The 25,235-nt window shown below is 41.8% G+C and overlaps 1 protein-coding gene across 2 annotated transcripts in view; it reads right to left on the bottom strand.

The window, feature by feature from the left end:
• tmc2a (transmembrane channel-like 2a) overlaps positions 1–25,235 on the bottom strand; it is a 43,801-nt gene that overhangs the window by 15,856 nt on the left and 2,710 nt on the right. For both annotated transcript variants that reach the window (XM_072454735.1, XM_072454736.1), the window contains 10 exons: positions 23,345–23,435; positions 22,271–22,352; positions 19,043–19,149; positions 18,879–18,977; positions 15,077–15,219; positions 14,173–14,320; positions 11,259–11,447; positions 9,310–9,489; positions 4,427–4,585; positions 3,749–3,877 (listed from right to left, as the gene is read on the bottom strand). In XM_072454735.1, coding sequence (XP_072310836.1) covers positions 3,749–3,877; positions 4,427–4,585; positions 9,310–9,489; positions 11,259–11,447; positions 14,173–14,320; positions 15,077–15,219; positions 18,879–18,977; positions 19,043–19,149; positions 22,271–22,352; positions 23,345–23,435 — 1,327 coding nt within the window. The remainder of the gene's footprint in view (positions 1–3,748; positions 3,878–4,426; positions 4,586–9,309; positions 9,490–11,258; positions 11,448–14,172; positions 14,321–15,076; positions 15,220–18,878; positions 18,978–19,042; positions 19,150–22,270; positions 22,353–23,344; positions 23,436–25,235) is intronic.

Raw genomic sequence — 25,235 nt, 5'->3', positions numbered from 1 at the left:
GTTGAAAGCGGGGGGAGGAATCGGAGCACACATGATGAAGCTGACGGCATATTTCCAACAATGGATGAGCTGCAGACGCTGAGGACCGAGGTGGTGGCACTGTGGGTTGATGTGGGGATACAGTAAGATCCAGGTCATATAGGGCTCTGGAGGTGTGGTCCCCCCCCCATCATAATAGAATGAGCACATCACCTGGGCAAAACATGACCAGCAACTGATAAACCACGAGGTCCAATAATGAGGTTTCTTAAAGGAAGGAATGTGACATGAAGGTTACAAAACGTAAAAGGAGACCTCCAGTACAAAAGCAAGCAGGTCTTATTTGCCCTGGATATCCCATACCAGGTTGGTCAACAACAAGAATAGTTCCACCACATCTGTGAGAAACTCAGAGAAACCTGAGACATGGGTTTTCTTTGGCAGCAACTCTTCTGTGACTTTTGAAGGTTAAAAACACGTGCTCAGAACACCAGGAGAGGGAGAGGTGCTTCAGGTTTCTGTGTTTTGCAGGAAAATGCAAAACACAGAAAACTGAACAGCCGACAAGACATTGAACCACCAGCGTGGGGTGTGTGGGTTCAGGTTGTGGTCACATGGCAACATATTTCTGTGGATTTGAAGAGACTGATGATAGTGACTTGACTTGTTTCATCAGACTTTTTGCTCCATGTTGGCTGTCTGCTTTGGTACATAAACTCTGGTTCTAGTTACATCTACTCATCGGAGTGGCAAATGTGGGAGATTGGATTTGTGGAAAAAGGGAAAAGTACATGGAGTGGGCAGCAGCGGGGCGTGGTGAACTGGGGAGATAATGTATCCAGTTCTCTGTGAGGACTGGAGCCAAGAGCAAACACAGAAGGAGCGTTGCAATATTGATTTCAAACCTGAGAGCTTTTGAACAAATGTTTGAATGTGAAGACAAAGAAGGCAGATATGTACTTTTACTCTATTAAATGTGTGTGCTTCAAAACGGAGTGCCATCACTTTCTATAATAATATTATAAACCTGATTGCTCAAGGTGAGGGAACCCTAATCTGTGGCGGCAATTGGAATTTTCACATTCAACCTACATTAGACGTGTCAAACTCAAGAGGCACTGGGGGAACAATAACTAATTAGTTCAATAAATGAATGAATAATATAGGACAGATTGAAATCTGGAGGGAGATGAACCCCAGTGCATGCCAGTTTACCCATTTTTCCAATCCACATACAATCTATTCCAGAATAGACTATTTCTTTATCGTCAATAAAGACAGATCTAAAGTCATGGCGGCAGCTATAGACACACTAGAGTGACCATGCTCCTATCTACATTACTGCAGACCTGGAGGAAAGACAAAAAACACTCACTTTGGAGGTTACCATTCAGAATATATTGAAACAAATAAAAACTACTAATACTTGTACATGTATATGCAACCAAGAGTTAGTTCACAGTGATTTAAGCATGGAGCATTTAACCAATACCCGTTTTCCTTGCATTCAAAACTGTGTTCAAAAGCTAAATTTGGTTAGTTTTTGATGTTCAATGTCGATCGCTTAATTGGGTTCAATCTGCCGTTAACGTTAAAGGATGCCACTTGTGAAACTTCTGATGCCATTGGGTTGAATTTATAGATTTTGCCATTAATCATTTCCGAGTGTCTTTAAACTCTCTGGTCGAACACAATATATAAACACAGGAACTACAAAAATAGGACACAGATAAGAGGATATCACAAAAAAGCACCGAACCCAATTTAAGTGGTAAACAGAATCACTAAGATATTTGGGTGTGGTCTTACTTACAGATCTATTGACAATTATGGAGAATTATCCTTCTTTTTACTAATATACAAAAACGCCTCGAAAAATGGACTCTTATCCTATACTTAAGTGCAAGTACCATACATAAACCATACACATTTATGTTTTGCCCAGATTTCTTCACCCATTCCTGACTCTTCCAGACTCCATCCATTTGACGAGTGGAAAAAAACATCTCAAGATTTGAATGGCAAGAATAACAAACATACAACTCTACTACTACCTAAAGAAAAAGAAGGTTGGGGTTTACTTTGTGTGAAAAAGTACTTTATTTCAGCTCAAATCAGAGTGTGACCCAGAATATGAAGCTCAATGGTGCTCATATTGAGAGTAATGTGGTGCCGGAGGTTCCTGTACAGATCTTACTGGCAGATGACAGACGTTTGAGTCATCTGGAGGAAGTTAAGAATCCCTGGGTTAAAATCTGTGCTTACAACATGGAAGGAGCTGATCAAAGCATACAAACTAAACAAAGATGTTAAAATCTTAAACTGGTTGGCATTTGATCAAAGTTTTTCCCCTAACAGCCCAGATTTTAGATTTAAGGTGTGGATTACAAAAGGTATACCTTATGTATAAGGTTTTCTTCCCAATTGTAAAATAAAATCACACGAAAAGCTTTGATATTATTAATGATTAATTTGGCTTGGAGAAGCAGTTCTTTTACAGGTATTCACAAGTTATTAGAAGCAAGAAATTAAACAAAGTAATGACCATGCTAGCTCTTTGGCTGAAATATTGTTTTAAAGTTTATAAATCTGAACTTTCAAGAGGAATAATATCAAAATGATATCAATGTATTTACAATTTGGACACCCACACTGCAAATTACATTAAAAATAAACGGGAAAGAGAGGGTAATTCTGTTTTGACTGATGAAGAATGGGAAAATATATGTACCTCCCAATGGAGAACCACAAAATCACATGTGCGGAGGAATTCTGTTGGAAAAGTGTGCTCATTATTCACAGGGATGTTCTAACTGTTGGAGAATCTGTGGTTGCCGGTAAGCAAGCCATTTCCATGTTTTTGTTGCCTGACCCACCAGCCCCGCCCACATTCTGTTCGAATGCGTAAGGGTCTGGAATCCGAGTCAAAGCCACTGAAGTTGTGGCTAATCCATTTACCTGTCCAATCCCAGGCGGAGGTTTTAACGCGTCACACTGTGATACGGAAGTAGCTCTTCACACCCGATCCAAAACATTCAAGATGGCGGACCCGGCTCGTGACCCGGCTCGAGACCAAGTGTTTACTTCTGCTCTCGCTTCGGTTTGAACAATCAGGAAAGTCCGCTCTACTTGCCATGATGAACGTGCGTTCAGGAGACATTTTCTGCGTTCGGGGACGGATAACGCGGAACACGCCTTGTTGACATGGGCTACGTAATATCCGGTTAAGCGTGTCGCGTTTTTTGCGTCATTTCTGGGTTTATGTGATTGGTTCTGTCTCTGCTCTAAACTCCGCCCTATAAATTGAAATGCAGCGGTCGAGCCCCAACCCACACACAGTTTTGATAAGTAGTTTGTCAAAATGTGTTGGGAATGGCTGGTCAGGCAAATGTTTTTGGGACGGTCTTGTTGCTCAGAAATGTTGGACCGAGATCAACAAAGAGCTGAGTATTTTTGACATTCCTTTTGATTTCAGAACTATGTACTTGAGCCTTAAAACTCCTGCCATGGACACAATCAATGGATATATGTGGAGCTTACTCAGGGCAGCAAGGAATATTTAAAAGACTTTGGATCAAATGGGACCAATATTTGTTATTCAGTGTGCCTTGGATTTGTTTCTGTTTATCTACTTATGTTCTTTTTGTTTTGTATAATGCTATCTGGTCGTGTTCTATGTTCTTTGGTGTGTGTTTTATACATTATTTTTTAATTCTTTTGAAAAAAAGAAAGTTTAGTTTAGTATGCATTAAGACGTGGGTGCACTTACAAAGCCAGCTTCCAGGTCCCAGCACCAGCAGTAGTTGAGGAAGCGCACGATGACAGCGCGGGCGAAATCTCCAATCAGGATGGTCAGGTAGGTCACCTGGATGTCCGAAACAGTCAGCTTCACAAACTCCTGAAACAGCAGGAAATGGGCCCTGTGAGCGAGCTCAGGGGCCGAACGTACCAGGGATTCACAATGACTCACAATGTCACAGATGAATCCTTGTATCAAACTCCTGACCAGCCATGACTTACGATCTACAGAGTCCTTCTGGTTGTCACAGTGATAAAGCCTGCGACCCCAAACCATTTAATGTTCCATTTAAGCTGGGGGGTCTCAATTTCAAACAATGAAATAAGTTAGGTATAGGTATTTATACCTTTCTAAATCATTCCTAACGCTCACAAATGCTCAGGCATTTCACTAGTGTTGACATAGGATACATTTTATCCTCAAAACTCAAAACTAAAGCAGGGTGATATTCCTAAACAGCCAACAGAAGAAGATTTATTTTTATTTTATGTTTTTTTGTTGTTGTTACTTTTACAAAATACTTTCTGGTGTGGAAACATCATTTACTAATTAACAATACTGTGAAGCCCATCGAGGCAACTGCTGCTGTGATTTAGGGCACTACAAAAACAAATGGAATTGAATTGGGAAAAATCATAATTTTCTCACAATGCCGACAGCGGTCTCCCAGCATGGGCCCCTGATGACATCACCAGGGTCCATTGGAGGGGGTGTGGCTTCAGAGTCATTTGTCAGGCGGGAGAAGTTAGCGTAGTACTCCTTCATAGCCCAGATGGTCTGGTTCTTTATGGACTTCTCTTCCTCCAGCTGTGCACCCCAGAGGGAGAAGAGGGAGAATACATGAGGCATAAAGGAGAATGACGGCAGAATTGCTCCTCTGGGTTTTTTAAGTGCATAAACCTTCACACATTACAACGCTCAAATTGACTTCTCTCAGCTATTACAAACCTTCTAGCCTGATTTAAACTTTTTTTTTGTCTGCACATAAAAGCTCACATTGTTTTATATTCAAAACATTATACATGAATGTAGTCATTCAAACTTTTCACAACCTTCAGAGGCCAGAGAAGAGTTCCTGCTTTGCGCAGGGCCGGCCCAGCCTATAAGCGAACTAAGCAGCCGCGTAGGGCCCCGAGGCGTTAATAGGGCCCCCAATCTGGCAACCCGTCTTATGAGAAGTGCAAGAGCAGCATGCGCCACTAGTGTAGTAGCGCTGCTGGCGCGGCAGCGCACACAGCGGTAACATATAACGCACAAACCGCATTTATTTGTAATGACAATCTGGCAACCAAGGCACCAAACCTGCGCTGATTGGGCAACTTCATTGTGCGCGAGGAGCTCGAGAGCAAAACATAAACACAACAGAACGTGGTCCTCATGTCCAGAGGAATATATCTCCTGGTGCCGAAAAACGAAAGAAGAAACTTCTTGACGATGTAAAGAAACTGCAAACTCAACAACACTTTCCAGGTATTGAACTTATATTGTTACAAAGAGACGGTTAATGCTGCTGTTTGAAACAACACGAGTCTGTCACGTTAGTTCGCTCAGGCTGGAGGCGACGAGAGCTCTGCCCCGCGCACAATAATATGTCTGAATGAAAGATAATAAGCTTCACATTTACACCAGCCCGGGAGTGTCAGCTGCAGGTGAGGCCGGTGAGGGGCGTCTGTGCCCCGGGTCACTAAGAGGCGGAGATCCGGTCCGGACGAGCGCCGTCTCGTCCAGAACCTCTGATGTGAGACTTTGGAGTGAACAGTGTGCGGCCCCTGTCCCGGGCCCCTGTCCCGGGCCCCTGTCCCTGTCCCGGGCCCCTGTCCCGGGCCCCTGTGCAGCCTCAGTCAGAGATGAGCGGTTTGAGTTTGCGTCCCTCTCTCTCACATCACCATGTGTGAGATCAATCGTGACTCGTGATGTCTGTTTTACTTTGACTTAACGTGGAATGAGAGGAATGTAAAGGTGCAGGAGTCCAGTGTGTGATGTTCAGATCAGAACAAACATTTATATTGTAATTCACTTTTAATAGAGCAATAAAACATTTAAATTCATTTAAAAAGCATCATTAGACTATTTGTTATAAATTATAATAAATTGATAGTGAAAAATAACCAGACATATTATGATTACGTCTGTTATAGAATAATACTATATATTTTCATACAAAAGTGGCAAAGCTGCAGAAACGCAGTCGCTTCACAATAGCGAGGTTTGGACCTTCACTTCTAGTTCTGTTCATTCTCTGGGAATAACATGTTTGCACTGTTTTATCAGTGTTAATTGTTAATCAAGCAATGCTTATGCCATTTGTTTAATTTAATATAACTTGTTTTGTCACTTTGGCAAGAAGGAACAGTTGGGAGCTGTAAAAGATAAATTAGTAAAGTAACTATTACTTTTACATTTTCAGTTAAAATGAATCAATTTGACCATAATTATAATGTATAATGTTATATAATGTATAACTAATGTATTAATAACTGGCTTTAGTCATTTTCTCCTGGCACAGTTTCATCACATCATCATTTTATAGCATTACAACTTCAACATTTTACTCGTACTTTAGCCGGCTGGACCGCATTAAAATGCACCAGAAGACCCAAAAAAGTCTGAAAATCCCCCCCCCCTGTTCATTAATTTAAACTGCTAATGTGGCTGTCGACCCTTAACGCCCACAAATACACCCAAAAACATATCTGGGACGTGTGTTATTTGTACAGGGAGTAGAGGTGATGTCAGCGGAATACCAAGTTGCATTGTGGGATTTAAGTTATCAATATTTGAGCTTGTGAGGTGTTGAGAATAAATTAACTGGCAAACGGATGCCCTGGAGTTTGGGTGCGCTTTGTTTGCGTTGAAGAAAGTTCCCATATGTGAATTGTTCACTGACAATGGCAATAAAACTGATTCTGATGACGTGGTGAGGGGCCCCCAAAAATGTTTTCGCTTAGGGCCCCCTGAAGGCTTGGGCCGGCCCTGGCTTTGCGGAGAATAAATCTCTCTAACGAAGTAGATGCACACATCTGTGCTGGAGCTTAACAAATATATATTTTCATGGATGCACGTTAAAAGAGGCTATTTCCTTGATCAAGACCTCTCGGGGAAACTATTGAGTTTGTCTCAAATTATAAATACCTTGGTTTCATTCTGGACCAAGAGATGTATTTTAAAGATTATCTTGACACTGTGTTTTGAAATCTACAGATCTAGTCTGGATATTTATCCTGGGCTTACGCAGCTCATAGTAAGATAAATATCCAAGTTCTCAGACTAGACTCAGCGATGTGAGGATGGGAGTCGACAGTATCCAGATGACTATCAGTGGATCTTTATCTACAATGGAACACTCCTGGACAAATGAGAGATTACACCGACTTGGGTTCTTTTATTGTAGTAAAGCCTGCTTTATCTCTAAAGCTCGTATCAGCCACTTTAATGCCTCTATTAGATTATGGCGATGCTCTCTATTTAATGCATCTGGAAAGTATTCACTTTTTTCCAAATTCTGTTATGTCACAGACTTATTCCAAAATGGATTACATTCATTATAATACCCTATAATGATAAAGTGGAAAAAGGTAGTTTGAATTGTTTTGCTAATTTATAAAACAAATAAACAAACAAACACATATATGTACATAATTATTCACAGCCTTTTCTCAATACTTTGTTGAAGCACCTTTGGCACTAATTATAACCTCAAGTCCTTTTGAGTTAATGGTACAAACTATACACATCTATTTATGGGCAGTTGCTCTCATTCTTCTGCAGAACCTCTTAAGCTCCATCAGGTTGGATGGTGAGTGTTGATTCACAGCCATTTTCAGATCTCGTCAGAGACATGTTCAATTCAAGTCTGGGCATTTACAGAATTGTCCTGTAGCCACTCCGTTGTTCTCCTGGCTGTGTGCTTAGGGTTATTGTCTTGTTGGAAGATGAGCCTCTGGAGCAGATTTTCATAAAGGATGTCTCTGTAACTGCTGCGTTCATCTTTCCATTGATCCTGACATCTCCACAGCACGATGCTCCCACCACCATGCTTCACTGTAAGGATGGTACGGGCCAGGTGATTCACAACAGTGGCAGGCTCACCCACCACTGTGAGCTCTGGGCCAAGGCTGGATGGCCTTCTATGGGTGCCAGAAGGTTCACACATTGTAAGTTTTTAGTGTATAAAGTAATATGTATTAAATGTGAACTGTTGTGCCCCTGTGCAGAGAGCAGAGGGTCATTATGCCTTGCACTCCCACAATAATGTCTGGCTTGTCGGTGCCCTGTGTGAGAACGAACAAGGGAAGAGAACATTTTCCAACACTGCTTCTGCAGCTTGGAAATCCCTTCAAGTGGACTTAAGGTTGAAAGAATGTGACTTATGAGCTGTTGTGTGTTTCCCTTTGCTACAGGTCACTGTTGAAAAAGAGGTCTTTATGAGTTTAAAATATTCAAAAGGATTATCACTCCACCCAACAAAACTGTGTTATTTTAAAATTGTTAATTAATTAAAATAACACAAAATGTTCCCCCTAAAGAGTGACCCAAAAAATATATCTATTCTTACGCTTGATGGTAGTGTTAAAACCCTGAACTCAGTTTATCATTCAGCTCTAAAGTTGAGTTCACACCGCTGCGTCCAAATTCGCGCCGGACGCCCAAGTTGGACGCCTGTACATTTGAAGGTCAGATGCCCTGGACAAAAAATAAATTCGCCAGCAGTCGCGCAACCGAGGCGTCCAACGCACATGAGCAGTAGGGGAGTTGTTGTATTTCCCAGTGTGTCTGTTCTCTTGGTGCGATGGCAGAACAAGTGGAGATGGGCTCCGGGGCTTGTCTGGGTTCTGCAGATACTTCAGAGGTGACCAGAGTTTAGTGAATATCATTATTTGCTCCAAGAGCTATGAGTCTTTTTTTTATCGTTGCTGGGTTTGTTTTGGGCCTTCTGCGTAGGCACATGACTGGAGCGTGATCTCTGATTGCTGTGACAAAAAGAGTTCAGCTTTGTTCAACTTTTCTCTGGCCGCACGTCCAAAGCGTCCGACGCTCAAACACCCCAGATGCGCCGCAAAAACGCTCAACGCCCAAGACGCGCGTCTACATAGACTTCGAATGTAAACTGGACGCTTTGAAGTCAGAACGGGCCTTAAGGTTTAGCTCTAAGGGTCATTACAGGAGAAGAATACAGAACCACTGTCTGAGACAGGGAAAAAGGCCTTCAGCAACTTTGGAACAAAACACACTTTTGGAATTAAGGTCAAAGACCCACAGTGGCCACTGCACTTGTTTTATAGAATTGTATTTTGTATTTGTAAATGTGTTTTTATGTATTGGTTAATTTTATTGAATATCTATTTGTGTTTTAGTATCTTGTGTTTGTTTTGTGTTGTGTCTTAACAGAGTAACCATAAAAAAGAGAACTTTTCTCATTGGGTTGTCCCTGTATAAATAAATTAAATGTGTGATCGCCAAACAGCCCCTTGAATAGGGCCCTCACAAAGCTTGGTCTGGCCCTGTCCCTTAACAATTAGAGCACACAGTACCTTGTTGTTGACCTCATCGAATAGAGCAAACAGGAAGGTGTAGAGGTTTCCCAGGAATAGGGCGAAGATCCGGCCAAGTTGCCACTTGAGGGCAATTCTGGGATGGTAGTCCTCCAGCTCCGCAATGGTCTCAAACAGAGGAGGGCACACCAGGCCCAACAGGGACATGATGAGCTCCAACTGCAAACATAAAAAGAGTTGTCAGAGTTGTTGAAATGGTAGGCAAAATTCTAAATCTGATCTGATATTATCTTTTTCTGCTGTGGATTTAATTACACCAAATATCAGATTTTACCGGCCATGTAAATGTAGCCACAGATGTCCACTGATCCAAATGTTTTTTGAGATGATCCTAATATCTATTTATTTCTAAGTTCTTATTGATTACTACCATGGCCTGTGGCCAAAAAATCCCCATTTGACTTGCACAAACCCAAGAACAAACGCTTTGAGAAAATGTGAAAAAGGCATCAAGAGGAATATCTCTATATCCGGCCAACCTAAATTTGCCTCTGAGAAAAGCTATCCCTAGCTAACCAGATCCATGCCTCAGACGGAGGGCCTGCTCCTCCCCTTGTTCTAAAGTAACTTACGGTGTGCTACAGGGATCAATACTTGGTCCAGTTCTGTTTCCTCTTTACATGCTGCTGTTAGGTAACGTTATCAGAAAGCATGGCATTAACTTCCACTGCTATGCAGATGACACACGCTGTATTTATCAATGAAACCCCAAGTAGAAAGACTTAGTGCTTGTGTGAAGGATATAATAAATCTGGATGACACTTAAATATCTGTTTCTTTACCCTGAAAAAAACAAGGTCATTGTGCTGGTCCTAAACACCTACGAGACTCTTAAAGACTCAGACAGGACAATGTCAGTATAGCCTCCAATTCTACTATGAGAAACCTTGGAATCCTATTAGCTCTAGTTTAAAGTGCATATAAATCAGCCTACTTTCATCTACGTAATACAGCTAAAATAAAAAAAAGTGTAAAAAACTCAAATGAATAACAATTAACCCAATGGCATCTGAAAAGTTAGAAAATAGCATCCTTTAATGTTAACAACATAATAAGCCCAATCAAACAGTCAAAGATACAATAAAATTAGAAAAGAAAACTAGATGACCTAGTCCTAGAAGATCAAAAACAAACTAAATTTGGTTATAATAGACTGTACTATTCCTCATAAAGAGGTACACATAAAAGAGGAGTTACAATATTGGTTTTAAGCTAAATAGCTTTTGAACAAGATGAAGATGGCAGATTTGTACTGGTTAAAGAGGCTATTAACTAAGAGGTGTCTACTCTAAATGTGTACGCTCCACCAGGAAGTGATGTCACTTTCTATTCTAATGTCATTGACCTGATTGCAAACCACTCTGTGGGAACCCTTCTTTGTTGCACTGGAAAACCCAATAAATAAGAAATAATTTGCAATTAATAAGAAATATAGGGCTATTTATTTTTGTTATATTATACCGACATTTTCAACACAAAATAATTGGACTTTATCAAACATGTGGTCTTACACTATTTCTGATAAAGCGTCAAAACGTTCTAAAACTCAGCAAAGTCACATTTTGTCCTGTTAATCCGATTTTTTTCCCCAGAAACATCTTCAAAGAGTATTTATAATTTCAATATTAGTAGTTAGTAATAAGAGGTTGTAGCAGTAACCACGGGAGTCCGGGCCATAATTAGACAATCTTCTTATGAAGTTAAATTAGGAGGTTTTTTGTAATTTTTCCTGGCCGAGAAGGAGGGTCTAAGGACAGAGGACTCTGGAACATCGTCCCTCGTCCCCACAGACATTGCTTGATTCGTTTTTCACTGTTGCCCTCAGAGGCAACTGTTGTTGTGATTTTGGGCGTTAACATTTTTGGTATGAAAAGTACTTTATGAGTAAAGTTTGATTTGATTTTGTAAGGAGCCGTAGTAGTTCATACCTCATTCTTCTCGTACCAGCTGAGGTCATCCCTGTTGGCGAACTCTTGTGACCGTTTGACCACAAAGTAGATGAGGTAACCGCTGCCGCCCAGACTGCAGGTGATCAGGACGTTAGCCAGCAGCCGCAGGAAGCGCCGCAGGTGGATGTTTTCATCCTTCTGGTTCTCCTGCTCGTCCACGATGGACTCCTGAACTCAACAACACACAGCTGTCACCTGTTGGAAAATAACCAACCTGCCAGTTGCTTGTAAAGCAGCATAAGTCCTCTGGAATTAAAACAGCAATTCCAACAGCAATTGCACATATGACAGAATTGCACATGGTTAGGTCAGTATTGCGAGTGTTCAGTACTAACAGTTTTTGTTATAAAGTCTGACAGCAGCAGGAAGGAAAGACCTACGGAACCTTTCCTTCACACATCGAGGGTGGATCAGTCTCTCACTGAAGCTGCTCTCCAGAGCGGAGAGAGTGTCCTGCAGGGGGCGACACTCATGGTCCAGCATAGATGTGAATCTAGCCAGGACCCTCCTGTCCCCCACCTCCTGCACCGAGTCCAGAGCACAGCCCAGGACGGAGCTGGACTTCTTGATGACTCTGTCCAGCCTCTTCCTCTCCCTCTCTGTGATGCTGCTGCTCCAGCAGGCCAGGTGAGGTACTATTTGGAATCTTTACTAAAGCTACCTTTTACTTTAATGCTATGATTAATGCTGGTTGTCCTGGTTTCATCCCGGTTTGATCCAGTCCTGATGTTGTTTGGGCCCCGTTCCTGTCCTGGTTTTGTTCTTGTCTAGTCTAGGTTTAGTTCTGTGAGATTATATAAACCTTTGGGAATATAAGACCATTTTTGAGTATTCATTCCACCTGATGTTATTTTTTTGCTTGTAATACATCACCTTCAAAGCTAAAAGCGCTGTACAAATTATTTCCAAAGTTCTAAAGCTGAGAGGGACTCTGCAGTGTATTGTTAATTTCAGTGCAATATTTATTTTGCGACAGGACAGTCCCAACCACGGGATAATGGTTTGTCTCCTGGTGCCACAGTTTCTCCAACAGTTAAGGGTTAGGGTTATGCGTGATACATTTTTCCAACAGAATTTTGCTCCAAACAAGGTTTTGTGGTTCTTCACTGAGAAGTACATATACTTTGACATTCTTCGTCAGTCAATTAGTAGAGTGGCTGAATCATCAATACATTTATATACTTTAGAAGGATGGAGCGTGAGATTGACAGTTGGATCGGTGCAGCGGCTGCAGTGATGCAGTCCCTGCATCGGACTGTTGTGGTACTAAAGGAGCCGAGTCGAAAGACAAAGCTCTCGTTTACCGGTCACTCTACGTTCCTGACCTCACCTATGGTCATGAGCTTTGTGTAATGACCGAAATGACAAGATCGCGGATACAAGCGGTCGAAATGAGTTTCCTACGCCGGGTGGCTGGGCGCTCCCTTAGAGATAGGGTGAGAAGCTCAGCCACACGGGAGGAGCTATGTCTCTGGCCTGGGAACGCCTCGGAGGAGGAGGAGGAGTTGGAGGAAGTGTCTGGGGAGGGGTAAGTTTGGGAGTCCCTGCTTTGACTGCTGCCCCCGCCCCAGATAAGCGGAAGAAGATGGATGGATTTAATTTAGATATTATTCCCCTTGAAAGTTGCAATTTATAAGCTTTAACAAATATTTCAATCAAAAGATTACAGTGGTCATTGCTTTGTTTAATTTAATGGTTATATAACTCTTTGTCAGAACTTTCCTTTCTTTTTTTTAAAGATTTTGTTGCCCGTAGGCTTTATTAGACAGGAGAGGATAGAGTGAAATGGGGGATGAGAGAGAAGGGCGGACATGCAGTTGTCACAGGTACGGTGAGGACCCAAAAGCAGCACAGGCAGATGGAATATAACTTGGTAATGACTTTTATTAACAACAGGCAGATTTGAGCAGGATTTACAGAGTCTGGTGATCTTTCAACTGGGTGGGAGGTCAGTGGAGGGTGGATTAGCCACAGCGCAGGCGTCTTACCAAGAGGGAACAGGCAAAAATCGTGGTCGAAGACAGAAGGCTGAGGTATTGTCCAGGGCAGATACGGGGCAGGCAGGTCAGGGACAGGCGAGGTCAGCAGGTCAGGGACAGACAAGGTCGGCAACAGGGAATAAGTCCGGGGAAAAATGCTTGAAAGTCAGGCATGACACGAGAACAATCTGGCACTGCCGCAGAGACAGGAGCAGGCTTAAATGCAGCCAGAGCTGTGTCAGGAGTGGCGAGTGGGTCTGATGAGGAGGCGTGGCTGACCGGCAGAGTGGAGTAGAGGCAGGTGTAGGGAGTGGGTCTGATGAGGAAGCGTGGCCGACCGGCAGAGCGGAGTAGAGGCAGGTGTAGGGAGTGGGTCTGATGAGGAGGCGTGGCCGACCGGCAGAGCGGAGTAGAGGCAGGTGTAGGGAGTGGGTCTGATGAGGAGGCGTGGCCGACCGGCAGAGCGGAGTAGAGGCAGGTGTAGGGAGTGGGTCTGATGAGGAGGCGTGGCCGACCGGCAGAGCGGAAAGAGACCAGCAGACAGGAGGTGAGCAGACTGTGACAGCCGTAATAAATCGTCGGGATTCAAACTCATGACACAGCGGCCGGCTGCACTTGGAGCCTGGAATATGTGCTGTGACTTAACCACTCCACCACCCGGCAGGACTCAGGACCAGTTTCATAATTGGATAAAGTTTTTTGCCCGGGTCAAGCTCCAGATGTTGAGCTTGGCTTGGTCAGCACTGCTTTATCTGCAGGATTATTATGCATGTTTTAGGTGGATATACTGTACATATAGTTCACAGGCAAAAGCTCTTCTTACACTCTTTGTTTCTGCCTTTTGAGTCTCTCCTGGTTTGATCCATTTTGAAGTAATTTTATACTTACAACATCTAGTTCTTTTTTCAGCTCACCTTGAAGCTGGTGGTGATGGACGCGTACTTGTTGTCGGCCGTCTCTGAGTTCCCGATCAGGTAGTCCCAGCTGGTGAACATCTTCCAGGCAAACGTGAACTCTCCCTCATCGCCGTCGCCTCCGCCCACGTCTGCATTCTTAGCCATCCTAAACAAATGATAAACCAATAATAATATTTTTTGTAAAAAAGTTTAGCTGAAAGAACTCAATAATGATGAACTAATAATAAGTTTCATAGAAAGCTCAGACTTGTTTATGTGTCTGAAGTTTTTTGCAAATAGAATTCAAGATGACTCATAATGTTCATGTCTAATTTCAAATCATGATGAATTAATCATTTTTGTTCAAAAGTCCTCAACTGGATCATTTCTTGTATTCATACCAGGTTTGAAGATCAAGATGGAGTTCATTAGAGTAATTAAGGGTTTAAGATGGTTAAGTAATCTATGAAACCGCATGAAATCATTGTATTCCTGATGAATCATAATGAATTAAAGCATGAATACATCAGGCATTAATATATAAATATATCAGTAGTAATTCATGTCTCCTGATCATTAAACATTACCAATGTATTATGCACTGGAATTATTATTTATTGATGGGACTGCCACGATAAACAGGAAACGGCTAACGTGTGCTAGCTTTGTTTTGGTATAATAGTATATAATAGTATAAATAATAATAATAATAATAATAATAGTATAAAGTCGAAACCACAGCAGCAGAACTAAGTCTAATCAGCCTCTCCTCCTCTTAACCACCAGCAGTATCTTTCATTCTTCTATCTTTCAATCACAACCGGCCGCCAAAGCTTATCATACAGTTTTACTATTCATTGGATCTCACTCACTTGTTTGTATCTAAGTGTCTTGTGTGACTTGTGGATGAGAGTGGACTCACGTTCGGATGACCACCATGAGGCTGTATCCGAAGGTGCCGATGCCCACCATGAGGTAGGACAGAGGCAGCCTAAACTTGAGCAGCCCGATGGTCCTCTGGTCGTTGTAGTATCCGTAAAACATAATCGAGTACTTACAGTAGCCCTGGAACATAGAACAAGCAGGGATTTCTGTTATCTTTAAAGGGAGGGTATATTTTCTGGGCTCTGACCGGTTTAAAACGTTCTGTGTTGAAAAAGTCTTAACCTGCAGATAGAGTAAGTGTTTTCGCTCGTCAGTAATCGACATGCCATGTTCAGCTTAGAGGGGCTCGGGGGCGGGGCTTATTGATATCTGGAGGGAGATGAACCCCAGTGCTTGCTGACATACACATTTCTCTAATCCACATAACATACTTACTAGAATAGACTACTTTTTCATTTTCAGTAAAGATGGATCAAAAGTCACTGATGTGGACATGGACACGTCATATCTACAGTAAGAGATCATGCACAAACCAAAACACGACAAGAATAAGAATCCTAAAATGCTATAGGATATTACAAAGATAAGATGAACAAATAATGATCTGACCTCACAGGAAGTAATTTTAAAAATATATACATATTGACCAAACAAATATATTATGAGAGTGGATCAAAATGTCCTAAATTAATAGTTTGGAAACTTACAAAACATCGAGATAAAAAAAGCTATCTTTAAAATATGAGACTAAGACCGCCAGAATATTTTAACCAAACAAGATAAAATAAATAATTTTCTGGATATTCTCAATCTTCCCATCATGAATGAAGAGAAAGATAAAAAAAAACTAGGAATTCAAAATGGTTTTGGAAATACAGATAGAGGGCGCAAGCAAGAGATGAAAGAACTGTGCGTCTCCGGGGGCGATGGGTTCACCTCAGGGCAGTGGATCTCTAATTGGTCGCCTCTCATGAGCCAACGCCCCTTTTTTGGTGTGTAAAGGCTACAAGTGTAATATTGAGGAATAGACTTTTTATCTGTACATTTAAGCTACTGTACAGACAAGCTACTGTACAGACAAGCTACTGACAGACAAGCTACTGTACAGACAAGCTACTGTACAGACAAGCTACTGACAGACAAGCTACTGTACAGACAAGCTACTGACAGACAAGCTACTGTACAGACAAGCTAATGACAGACAAGCTACTGTACAGACAAGCTACTGACAGACAAGCTACTGTACAGACAAGCTACTGTACAGACAAGCTACTGTACAGACAAGCTACTGACAGACAAGCTACTGTACAGACAAGCTACTGACAGACAAGCTACTGTACAGACAAGCTACTGTACAGACAAGCTACTGTACAGACAAGCTACTGACAGACAAGCTACTGACAGACAAGCTACTGTACAGACAAGCTACTGTACAGACAAGCTACTGACAGACAAGCTACTGTACAGACAAGCTACTGACAGACAAGCTACTGTACAGACAAGCTACTGTACAGACAAGCTACTGACAGACAAGCTACTGTACAGACAAGCTACTGTACAGACAAGCTACTGAACAGACAAGCTACTGACAGACAAGCTACTGACAGACAAGCTACTGACAGACAAGCTACTGTACAGACAAGCTACTGTACAGACAAGCTACTGACAGACAAGCTACTGTACAGACAAGCTAATGACAGATAAGCTACTGACAGACAAGCTACTGTACAGACAAGCTACTGACAGACAAGCTACTGTACAGACAAGCTAATGACAGACAAGCTACTGTACAGACAAGCTACTGTACAGACAAGCTACTGTACAGACAAGCTACTGTACAGACAAGCTACTGACAGACAAGCTACTGTACAGACAAGCTACTGTACAGACAAGCTACTGTACAGACAAGCTACTGACAGACAAGCTACTGTACAGACAAGCTACTGTACAGACAAGCTACTGACAGACAAGCTACTGTACAGACAAGCTACTGACAGACAAGCTACTGTACAGACAAGCTACTGTACAGACAAGCTACTGTACAGACAAGCTACTGTACAGACAAGCTACTGTACAGACAAGCTACTGTACAGACAAGCTACTGTACAGACAAGCTACTGTACAGACAAGCTACTGACAGACAAGCTACTGTACAGACAAGCTACTGACAGACAAGCTACTGTACAGACAAGCTACTGACAGACAAGCTACTGTACAGACAAGCTACTGACAGACAAGCTACTGTACAGACAAGCTACTGACAGACAAGCTACTGTACAGACAAGCTACTGTACAGACAAGCTACTGACAGACAAGCTACTGACAGACAAGCTACTGACAGACAAGCTACTGTACAGACAAGCTACTGACAGACAAGCTACTGTACAGACAAGCTAATGACAGACAAGCTACTGTACAGACAAGCTACTGTACAGACAAGCTACTGTACAGACAAGCTACTGTACAGACAAGCTACTGTACAGACAAGCTACTGTACAGACAAGCTACTGTACAGACAAGCTACTGACAGACAAGCTACTGTACAGACAAGCTACTGTACAGACAAGCTACTGACAGACAAGCTACTGACAGACAAGCTACTGTACAGACAAGCTACTGTACAGACAAGCTACTGTACAGACAAGCTACTGTACAGACAAGCTACTGACAGACAAGCTACTGTACAGACAAGCTACTGTACAGACAAGCTACTGTACAGACAAGCTACTGACAGACAAGCTACTGTACAGACAAGCTACTGTACAGACAAGCTACTGTACAGACAAGCTACTGTACAGACAAGCTACTGACAGACAAGCTACTGTACAGACAAGCTACTGTACAGACAAGCTACTGTACAGACAAGCTACTGTACAGACAAGCATTTGACTTTTACATCTGGTGAGGAAACTATTGGCCAGTACCTTAGCAGGTTCTCACACACTTGTGACAGAACAAGGAAGACAAAGGTTTGTCAAAAGTCAGAGCCTGGCTCACTGATTACTGCACTGCTCTACTGTCCTGGAAAAACAGACTTTACAGTATTGTAATTACACATAAGGAGTTTTTATAACCAAGACATTAAAAACAGCAATGACTATCATTACCCTCTGACTGAAATATTTATTAAGGCTTATAAATCAGAAATTTCTAGGGGAATAATATCTAAACTATATTAACAACTTTGACAACCCCTCTACTAATTATACTAAAAAATAGAGAAAGAGAAGGTCATTTTGTATTGACTGACAAAGAACGGGAAAATAATATATACATCCCAATGGCGGACCACATAATCACGTTTGGAAAAAATTATCTTGAAAAAATGTATAACGGATAAAGGATAATGTATAAAATTCAAACTGCTCGAGAACTTGTGTTTGCCAGGAGGCTCACCATTATCCTTTGTTTTATTTCAGAACTATGTATTTGGGCCTCAAAACTCCTACCATGGGCACAATCAATAAATACCTCGTGAAAGTGACTTTTTTTTTTTTTGGTCATATGTAATTTTTGACTTTGGTTTTAGGTTGAGGTTGTTTTTGCTCTCTTGACGTTTTACTGTGTTTCATATGTTTCAATTCAACTTCAACTTTTATTAACAAAACCGGAGGAAACCAACCCTGACACAGGGAGAAATATGCAAACGGCACTCAGAAAGGCCTGGGAGTCCAACGGACAACCCTCTTGCTGTGAGGTGAGAGTGCTTTTGATAATACGATGGAAGTGGAGGTTCTTGATCACAAAGACCATTTGTAAATAAGACATGTTTATTTTTTTCAAAACTATTCCTTATTCTGCAGAAATATGACATCAAAATGTTGGTAAAGTCCTCTCACATTGAAGTCCATGAGCACAGAGTAATCCTGAGCCGTGTCCTGCTCGGCACGGGGAACAGTTTTCCTGGCTATGGATCCATACGGCAGGCCCATCAGAACCTGCAGGTCACACCATGTTTTAGGGCATTCTGACTATCTTGTGGAGGTGTGTGCTGCACTCTGACCTCTGGGATGACCACCAGTCCAAAGGTGAACCCGAACAGCACCAGGTTCATGCCGTACATCCAGCGCAGGAAAATGAAGTATGACGCTACGGACGAGCCAAAATGACCTGAAGGAAGAGCGAGATGTCAGACAGTAAATCATTATTGGTTTGGTAAATGAAAACACATTCAAATGACATGTCTTCATATCATTATTTGTATTGTTGTCTTTTAAACACACTTTCCATGTCAGGAATTAGCTTCAGAGGGAATCAAATAAAAATAAACCTAGCTTAGAGAGAAAAACAAACATGCAAAGGCAGGTACACAATTGGTGAAGGTGAAATCTGGTGGTGATTTATGGACTTAAAAACAGCACAGAAGATCTCTTGAGCTCTACCTATGATGATAAGAGATGTTAAGATAAGAGTGAAAGGATTAATAAAACAAGCATGAATTAAGCTAAATACAACTCCAGGTACATTTCTGATGAAGAAACATTTAGATTAGATAATGCTTTATTATCCCCATTGGGAAAATTGTCCTTTGTATTTGAGCCATCCTAATGCCGCTCGGAAAACCAGGAGCAGCACTCTCCAGATCTTGATCTAGGGCCGTGTTTTGCCCCCAGAGGTAGTGTTAACTTGGGCAAAGCGGAGCTCATTTAGTCAAATCGGGGAAATTGATGACAGCGCAGGGCGTGGAATTCTATACAAGAGGCATGATTATGCCAAAATATGAGGTGGAGTGAAGCAACTTGAGGGCGTGGTCTAATGCATACTGTGAATGACCAGAATTGTAAATAATACACTTAAAAACCACTTGAGTCGTGTCACTCTCCCCACATGGATGAGGTCATCATAATGAAACAACCTTAATGGGCATAAATAACAAAAATTACAAGTTAAAGAATAATGAATACAGTCCAATTTTGTGTGGTTATTTTTTCATGTAAACAACACAGCGGCGTTACGCACTCAGCTCTTAAAGCTCTTTGCTGGACGCCTGCACGGCCAGACTGGACCCAGCAGACTCATGTGCTCAGCACAAAGAGGAACGTCTATTTGCGAAACACAGTCACATCACATTCAACCATAATACTGGTCCCGGTCTGCAGAATACGGGTCCAACTCTCCAGGGGGGGAGGGGGAGAGGGGGGAAAGAGCGAGCATGGCGCTATGGCTGGTCTCATCACTGTTTTGTGAATAAGAAAGTGTTTTATGTGTAAGTTTGCCAAGCAACGGTTTAGCCAATCAGAGCCTGTTGAAGGACAGCCCTGCCAGCTCAACAGCTGATGGGTCAAGACCCAGCTGTGAGAACTGACCAATAAAGACTGAGAACAAAGTGACATCATGACGTCATTTTGTTCTTACAGCCCGAGCTGCACAAACAAACCTCTCGCTTCTTATGAAGCTCTGCTGCTGCCTGCCCTGGTTTATGGACCACAAGTCACATCGATAAGCAGAGACGTGTGCTCGTTCTTCTGGGTTTAATCCGGGAAACAAGGACATGAAGGCGAGCTCTCCATATTGCGCAAAAACAAATTAATGAAATAAAGAAAAAATGCTCCGAGTGCATTTCAATATTTTATTTTATTATTTTTATCTATTTATTTTGGGAACAGGTTAAAAAACGGGAAATCAAATAATGGTATGGCTCACTTTTTTCATTGCCAGTATATGAGGCATGACAAACATCTTCCACAGGGGGGCGCTGTTCCTATCAGTCATAGGATCAAACACTATAACCATATATGGACTGGCACCTCCCCATCCCCCGGCCAAGTCCAGCCTCTTTACGCCGGCGTTAAGGTCGGTAAGGTAGCAAAGCCCTGGCCCCGCCCCTGGAAAAGGCTCACGTTAACGCTAAGTCTGGGGGCAAAATGCAGCCTCTAGTCTTGGTCAAGACCTCAGCTGGAGGATTTTTCCAATGTTTTGGGTTGATGGGGGAAACCGGAGCCAGTAACATTTAAAGACGGTCGATCTTGCAGTCAAAGAAGGAAATAAAGCTGCTACACATAAGTTTAGTATTAATGACTCGATGGTGACCCGCCGGCAGAGTGAAGAACTGAGTCAATGCAAAAGGCGAGAAAATGGCCCGATCTTGAAAACGATCTTGAAGACTGGGTGAACACACAGAGAGCATTCCCCTGAGGTGTTTCCACCCTGTAGATCTGACTAAAAGCCAAAACAAACGCCACTGAAAATAAGTTCTATTGCTCCGAATCAATCAATCAGATCAATAAACTGTTTTTCACGTCACAATCACCTGCCATGGACACATTTAATGAATACCTTTGGAGCATAATCAACAATCAAGGACTGCACTAAACTTATAACATTCAAAAAATGGAAAAAAACAAACAAACTTCTGGATCCAATTTGAAAATGGGTCTGGTATTTTTTCCCCTCAAAACTCTGAACTCCAAACTATATCATTTTATGAAAAGCTGATTTGCTGTAAACCCATCGATTACCCCTCACCAACCTGGTTATTCACAATTTGAAACAACTGAATCTTGATTCAATTCAAATTAGATACATTGCCCTAAATGTGTGGCAGGATAGCCTGCAGGCGGGCCCCTGCCACTGCTCAGACACCCGGGATGGGTGAATTGATCTAGATGTAGCTTCATAAATGGCGTCGGGTGATGTCATTCGCCCTCTGACCTCACACACTTCCTGGTTGCTGTGTTGCTCCTCAGTCCAGGTATTTTAGCTTTAGTACCATTTGGATGAGATTTAATTGGTGTCATAATGTAGTTTGCCGCGGCGATACCCTGGGCCCGCGTGGTGTGCGACCTCCGGGAGGTCCGGCGAGCTGTTGGCCGGGCGGCTGTCCAAGCCCTAACTGAGCCGAGGGTTACAGCCATCTCGTTTCAGATGCCCTGGAGAAGACCCTGTCTTGTCTTTCTGTGATCTCATACAATTTGTCTCAAAGTGCATGAACTAAACGGACTAAACTATTAAAACAACAAACTGGACCTCTGTCGTTCCAACAAAGAATGTGTGTGCTTTAGATAACCTCAGGTGGTGTTGTTGTCCACTTTGCTACATTTGTACCTTTTTTTAAATAATTTAAATCTTTATATAAATTGTATCAATTTACATACAACAAGAGAAGGCGCAAAAATGTATAATAATGAATGCTAAAATGCAAAAATTGTATTGTGTTTTTAAATGCGTCCAACTCATGATGACATAATCCAGAGTTACGGTCTAAGTTGGTTTAGAGTTCGAGCTCACTGACTTTCCACCTCCTTGATGCGGCTCTCCCAGGGAATACAGGACGTGCGGAAGTTTTCAAAGTCTCGCTGGAACTTGATCCATTTCTGTGAAGGAAAGCACATGATGTTCAGAACCCGTCAGGAGTGCTTCTCACAACCTGTACCTGGCCCTCCGCTCCAACTCATTTCAATCAAAGGCGTGTCCTCCAGGGATACTTCGCTCATCTACCCCCCATCCCCCATCGCTCACATCTCTGCACTGGAAAAAACAACACAAGTATCTGCAATTTTGAACCGGACGTCAATGACCCCGTTTCTATTATGAATTTGCTAATAATGGATAAAATGAATATGACGGATCTATGCATGTTCTTCTTAAATAATAAATACTGTTGTGGACTAGCAAGTCGGATTTTTAGATTATATTCACCAACCTCTCCGTCCATGGCTGCTGTGTCGCCAGTCTCAATATTGTGTTGTATTTTGGAGCAAAATGATAATATTTTAACATTTGGATCTCCCGCCTCTCAGTTAACACTGTTTGTTTTCACCCAAAAGGGGGCGTGGCCGTAACACTAGCCCAAAAGTATGAAACATCTATAACTCATTAAATATGCAGGTGGAGAATTAGCCATCGACTTTCCAGCATGTGCCAGCGATGTTTACTTAAAACAATCAAAACCGAGATGTTTTACTTCCCACAATGCATTTAGTGAGCACTGACCTGATCTGAACCTGCACCAGAATACATAGGTAGCCAAATACTATATATATATATATATATATATATATATATATATATATATATATATATATATATATATATATATAGATAAATCTCATGAGGCTGTTCAAAATAAATCAAATGTCATGTCAGGTCAAAAAGCATGAATAAAGATTGTACCGGCTGTGTCCCGTTTATGAAAGTAAAAATGATTATTAGAAAAAAGTGCTTGCTTGGGAACAATGATCTGATGTAATCCTCTCCCTGTTAAATAAAGTGTATTATACATGCAAATACAACAGAATGATGTCGCTCAGATGGAGGGTCGACCCTGCAGTTTGACCTCTCACTTTCAGTGTGTTTCGGTGCAGACCTTGGTCATCATGACTTTGTAGGCGTACCACTTCCGGCCTTTGCCTTTTCCCAGCGCTCCTTCGAACTTGTCCACGAATGCCTGAGCCTCCCTTTGAAGGAAAACATGATGATTATTTCTCATTTTCTCATGTAATATTACATTAGTATGTGATTGGTCTTTCTGAAGTGTGTGTGTGTGTGTGTGTCACGACGGTCTAAACCCAGCTCACGTTCCCTATACTGTATATGTATAAATTACAAGAGACACGTGTTCGATAACCTCTCCCCGCATCATTTCTGCCCGTTAATTGTTAATATTTTGCATTAACAGAAGTTCATTTTGTGATTGTCTCCACTTGAGACAGAGATGCTGTCCTAAGGAAACCACCTCTCTTCGGTCCTGCCAGCCTGAGTGTGTTTCGGTGTAATGTGTAAATGAGAACAGTGACAACAACAACACCACATGTATGTGTTAATAACATGTTTGTGTGGCAGGGTGGTGGTTGTGTAGGAGCTGGCTCACAGACAAATACAATGCTGTAAACTGGATGAAATAATATTTAGAACACAGAACACAAGCAGTCAGAGTAAAACATATGCTGTCATCCCATCAGCCATGTAATGTTGGTGTGCCCCAGGGCTCAATCCTGGGGCCTCTCTTATTCAGCCTGTACATCAATGACTTGCCGTCTGTGTGTTCTGGTGATATGCAAATGTGTGCAGACGACACTGTTGTCTACGTACATGGTAAAAGCAAGGGAAAAAACTCTTTGAAATGATGATACATATTTCTAAATGGCTTTTTAATTCCTGTCTGCATTTAAATGGTAAATAAACAGAATAAACGTTCTTCACAAAACAAACCGCAAACTCACAAAATCCTGACGTATACGTTGCAGGTGAAAAGATTAATATAGTGACTCAATATAAATATTTAGGAATTGTTCTTGATTCTTGCATTTAGGGAACATGTAAAGAAAGTTACGCAAACAGTAAAGCTAAATTTAGCAAATGTTAGGTATATTAGGCACAGTCCAAACCAAGAAGCTGACAAACTATTTAACTACAAACTACTACCAGCTGGTCACAGGGCTGAAAGACAACACTAAAGCCAATCCACTCCGTCTACAAACAAGCTTTAAAGGTCCTCCACATGAAACCTTTTCATCATCATCATTGCAGTATTTTGGTCAAATACAAACTGTTAAAATCCTGCATGGGCCGGCCCCACCACCACTTTCCTTTAGTCAGAGTAGCAGACACACCAGATCTGCTCCCTCAAATCATCTAGTTGTCCCGCTGCTTTTGGTCAATCTGCTTTTTCAGTACGAGCAGTACAGTTTTGGAACACACACATCGCACATACACAATGCTAATACACACAGAACTTTTAAACATTAGTTGAAATCATGGTTCCTTGAGAAACAAAACAGTTAAAATGCTGCTGTTGTGCTGCTGCCTAATGAGTCTCCGTCTAGTGTCACGCTTGTCCCATGTTATTGTTGTGTACTGCTGTGTACTGTTGTGTATTGTTGTGTACTGTTGTGTATCATTGTGTACTGTTGTGTACTGTTGTGCACTGTTGTGTACCGTTGTGTACTGTTGTGTATCATTGTGTATTGTTGTGTATTGTTGTGTATTGTTGTGTACTGTTGTGTATCATTGTGTATTGTTGTGTATTGTTGTGTATTGTTGTGTATTGTTGTGTACTGTTGTGTATTGTTGTGTACTGTTGTGTCTTGTGTATCATCGTGTATTGTTGTGTATTGTTGTTTACCGTTGTGTATCGTTGTGTACTGTTGTGTACTGTTGTGTATCATTGTGTATTGTTGTGTATTGTTGTGTATTGTTGTGTATCAATGTGTATTGTTGTGTATTGTTGTGTATCGTGTATCGTTGTGTATTGTATA

Source organism: Eucyclogobius newberryi, unplaced genomic scaffold (genome assembly GCF_026437365.1).
Source record: "Eucyclogobius newberryi isolate DKJ021-1_F unplaced genomic scaffold, fEucNew1.0.hap1 SCAF_2, whole genome shotgun sequence".
NCBI lineage: Eukaryota > Metazoa > Chordata > Actinopteri > Gobiiformes > Gobiidae > Eucyclogobius > Eucyclogobius newberryi.
The sequence above is the reverse complement of the archived record's forward strand: the minus strand, read 5'-3'. Positions and strand labels throughout refer to the sequence as shown.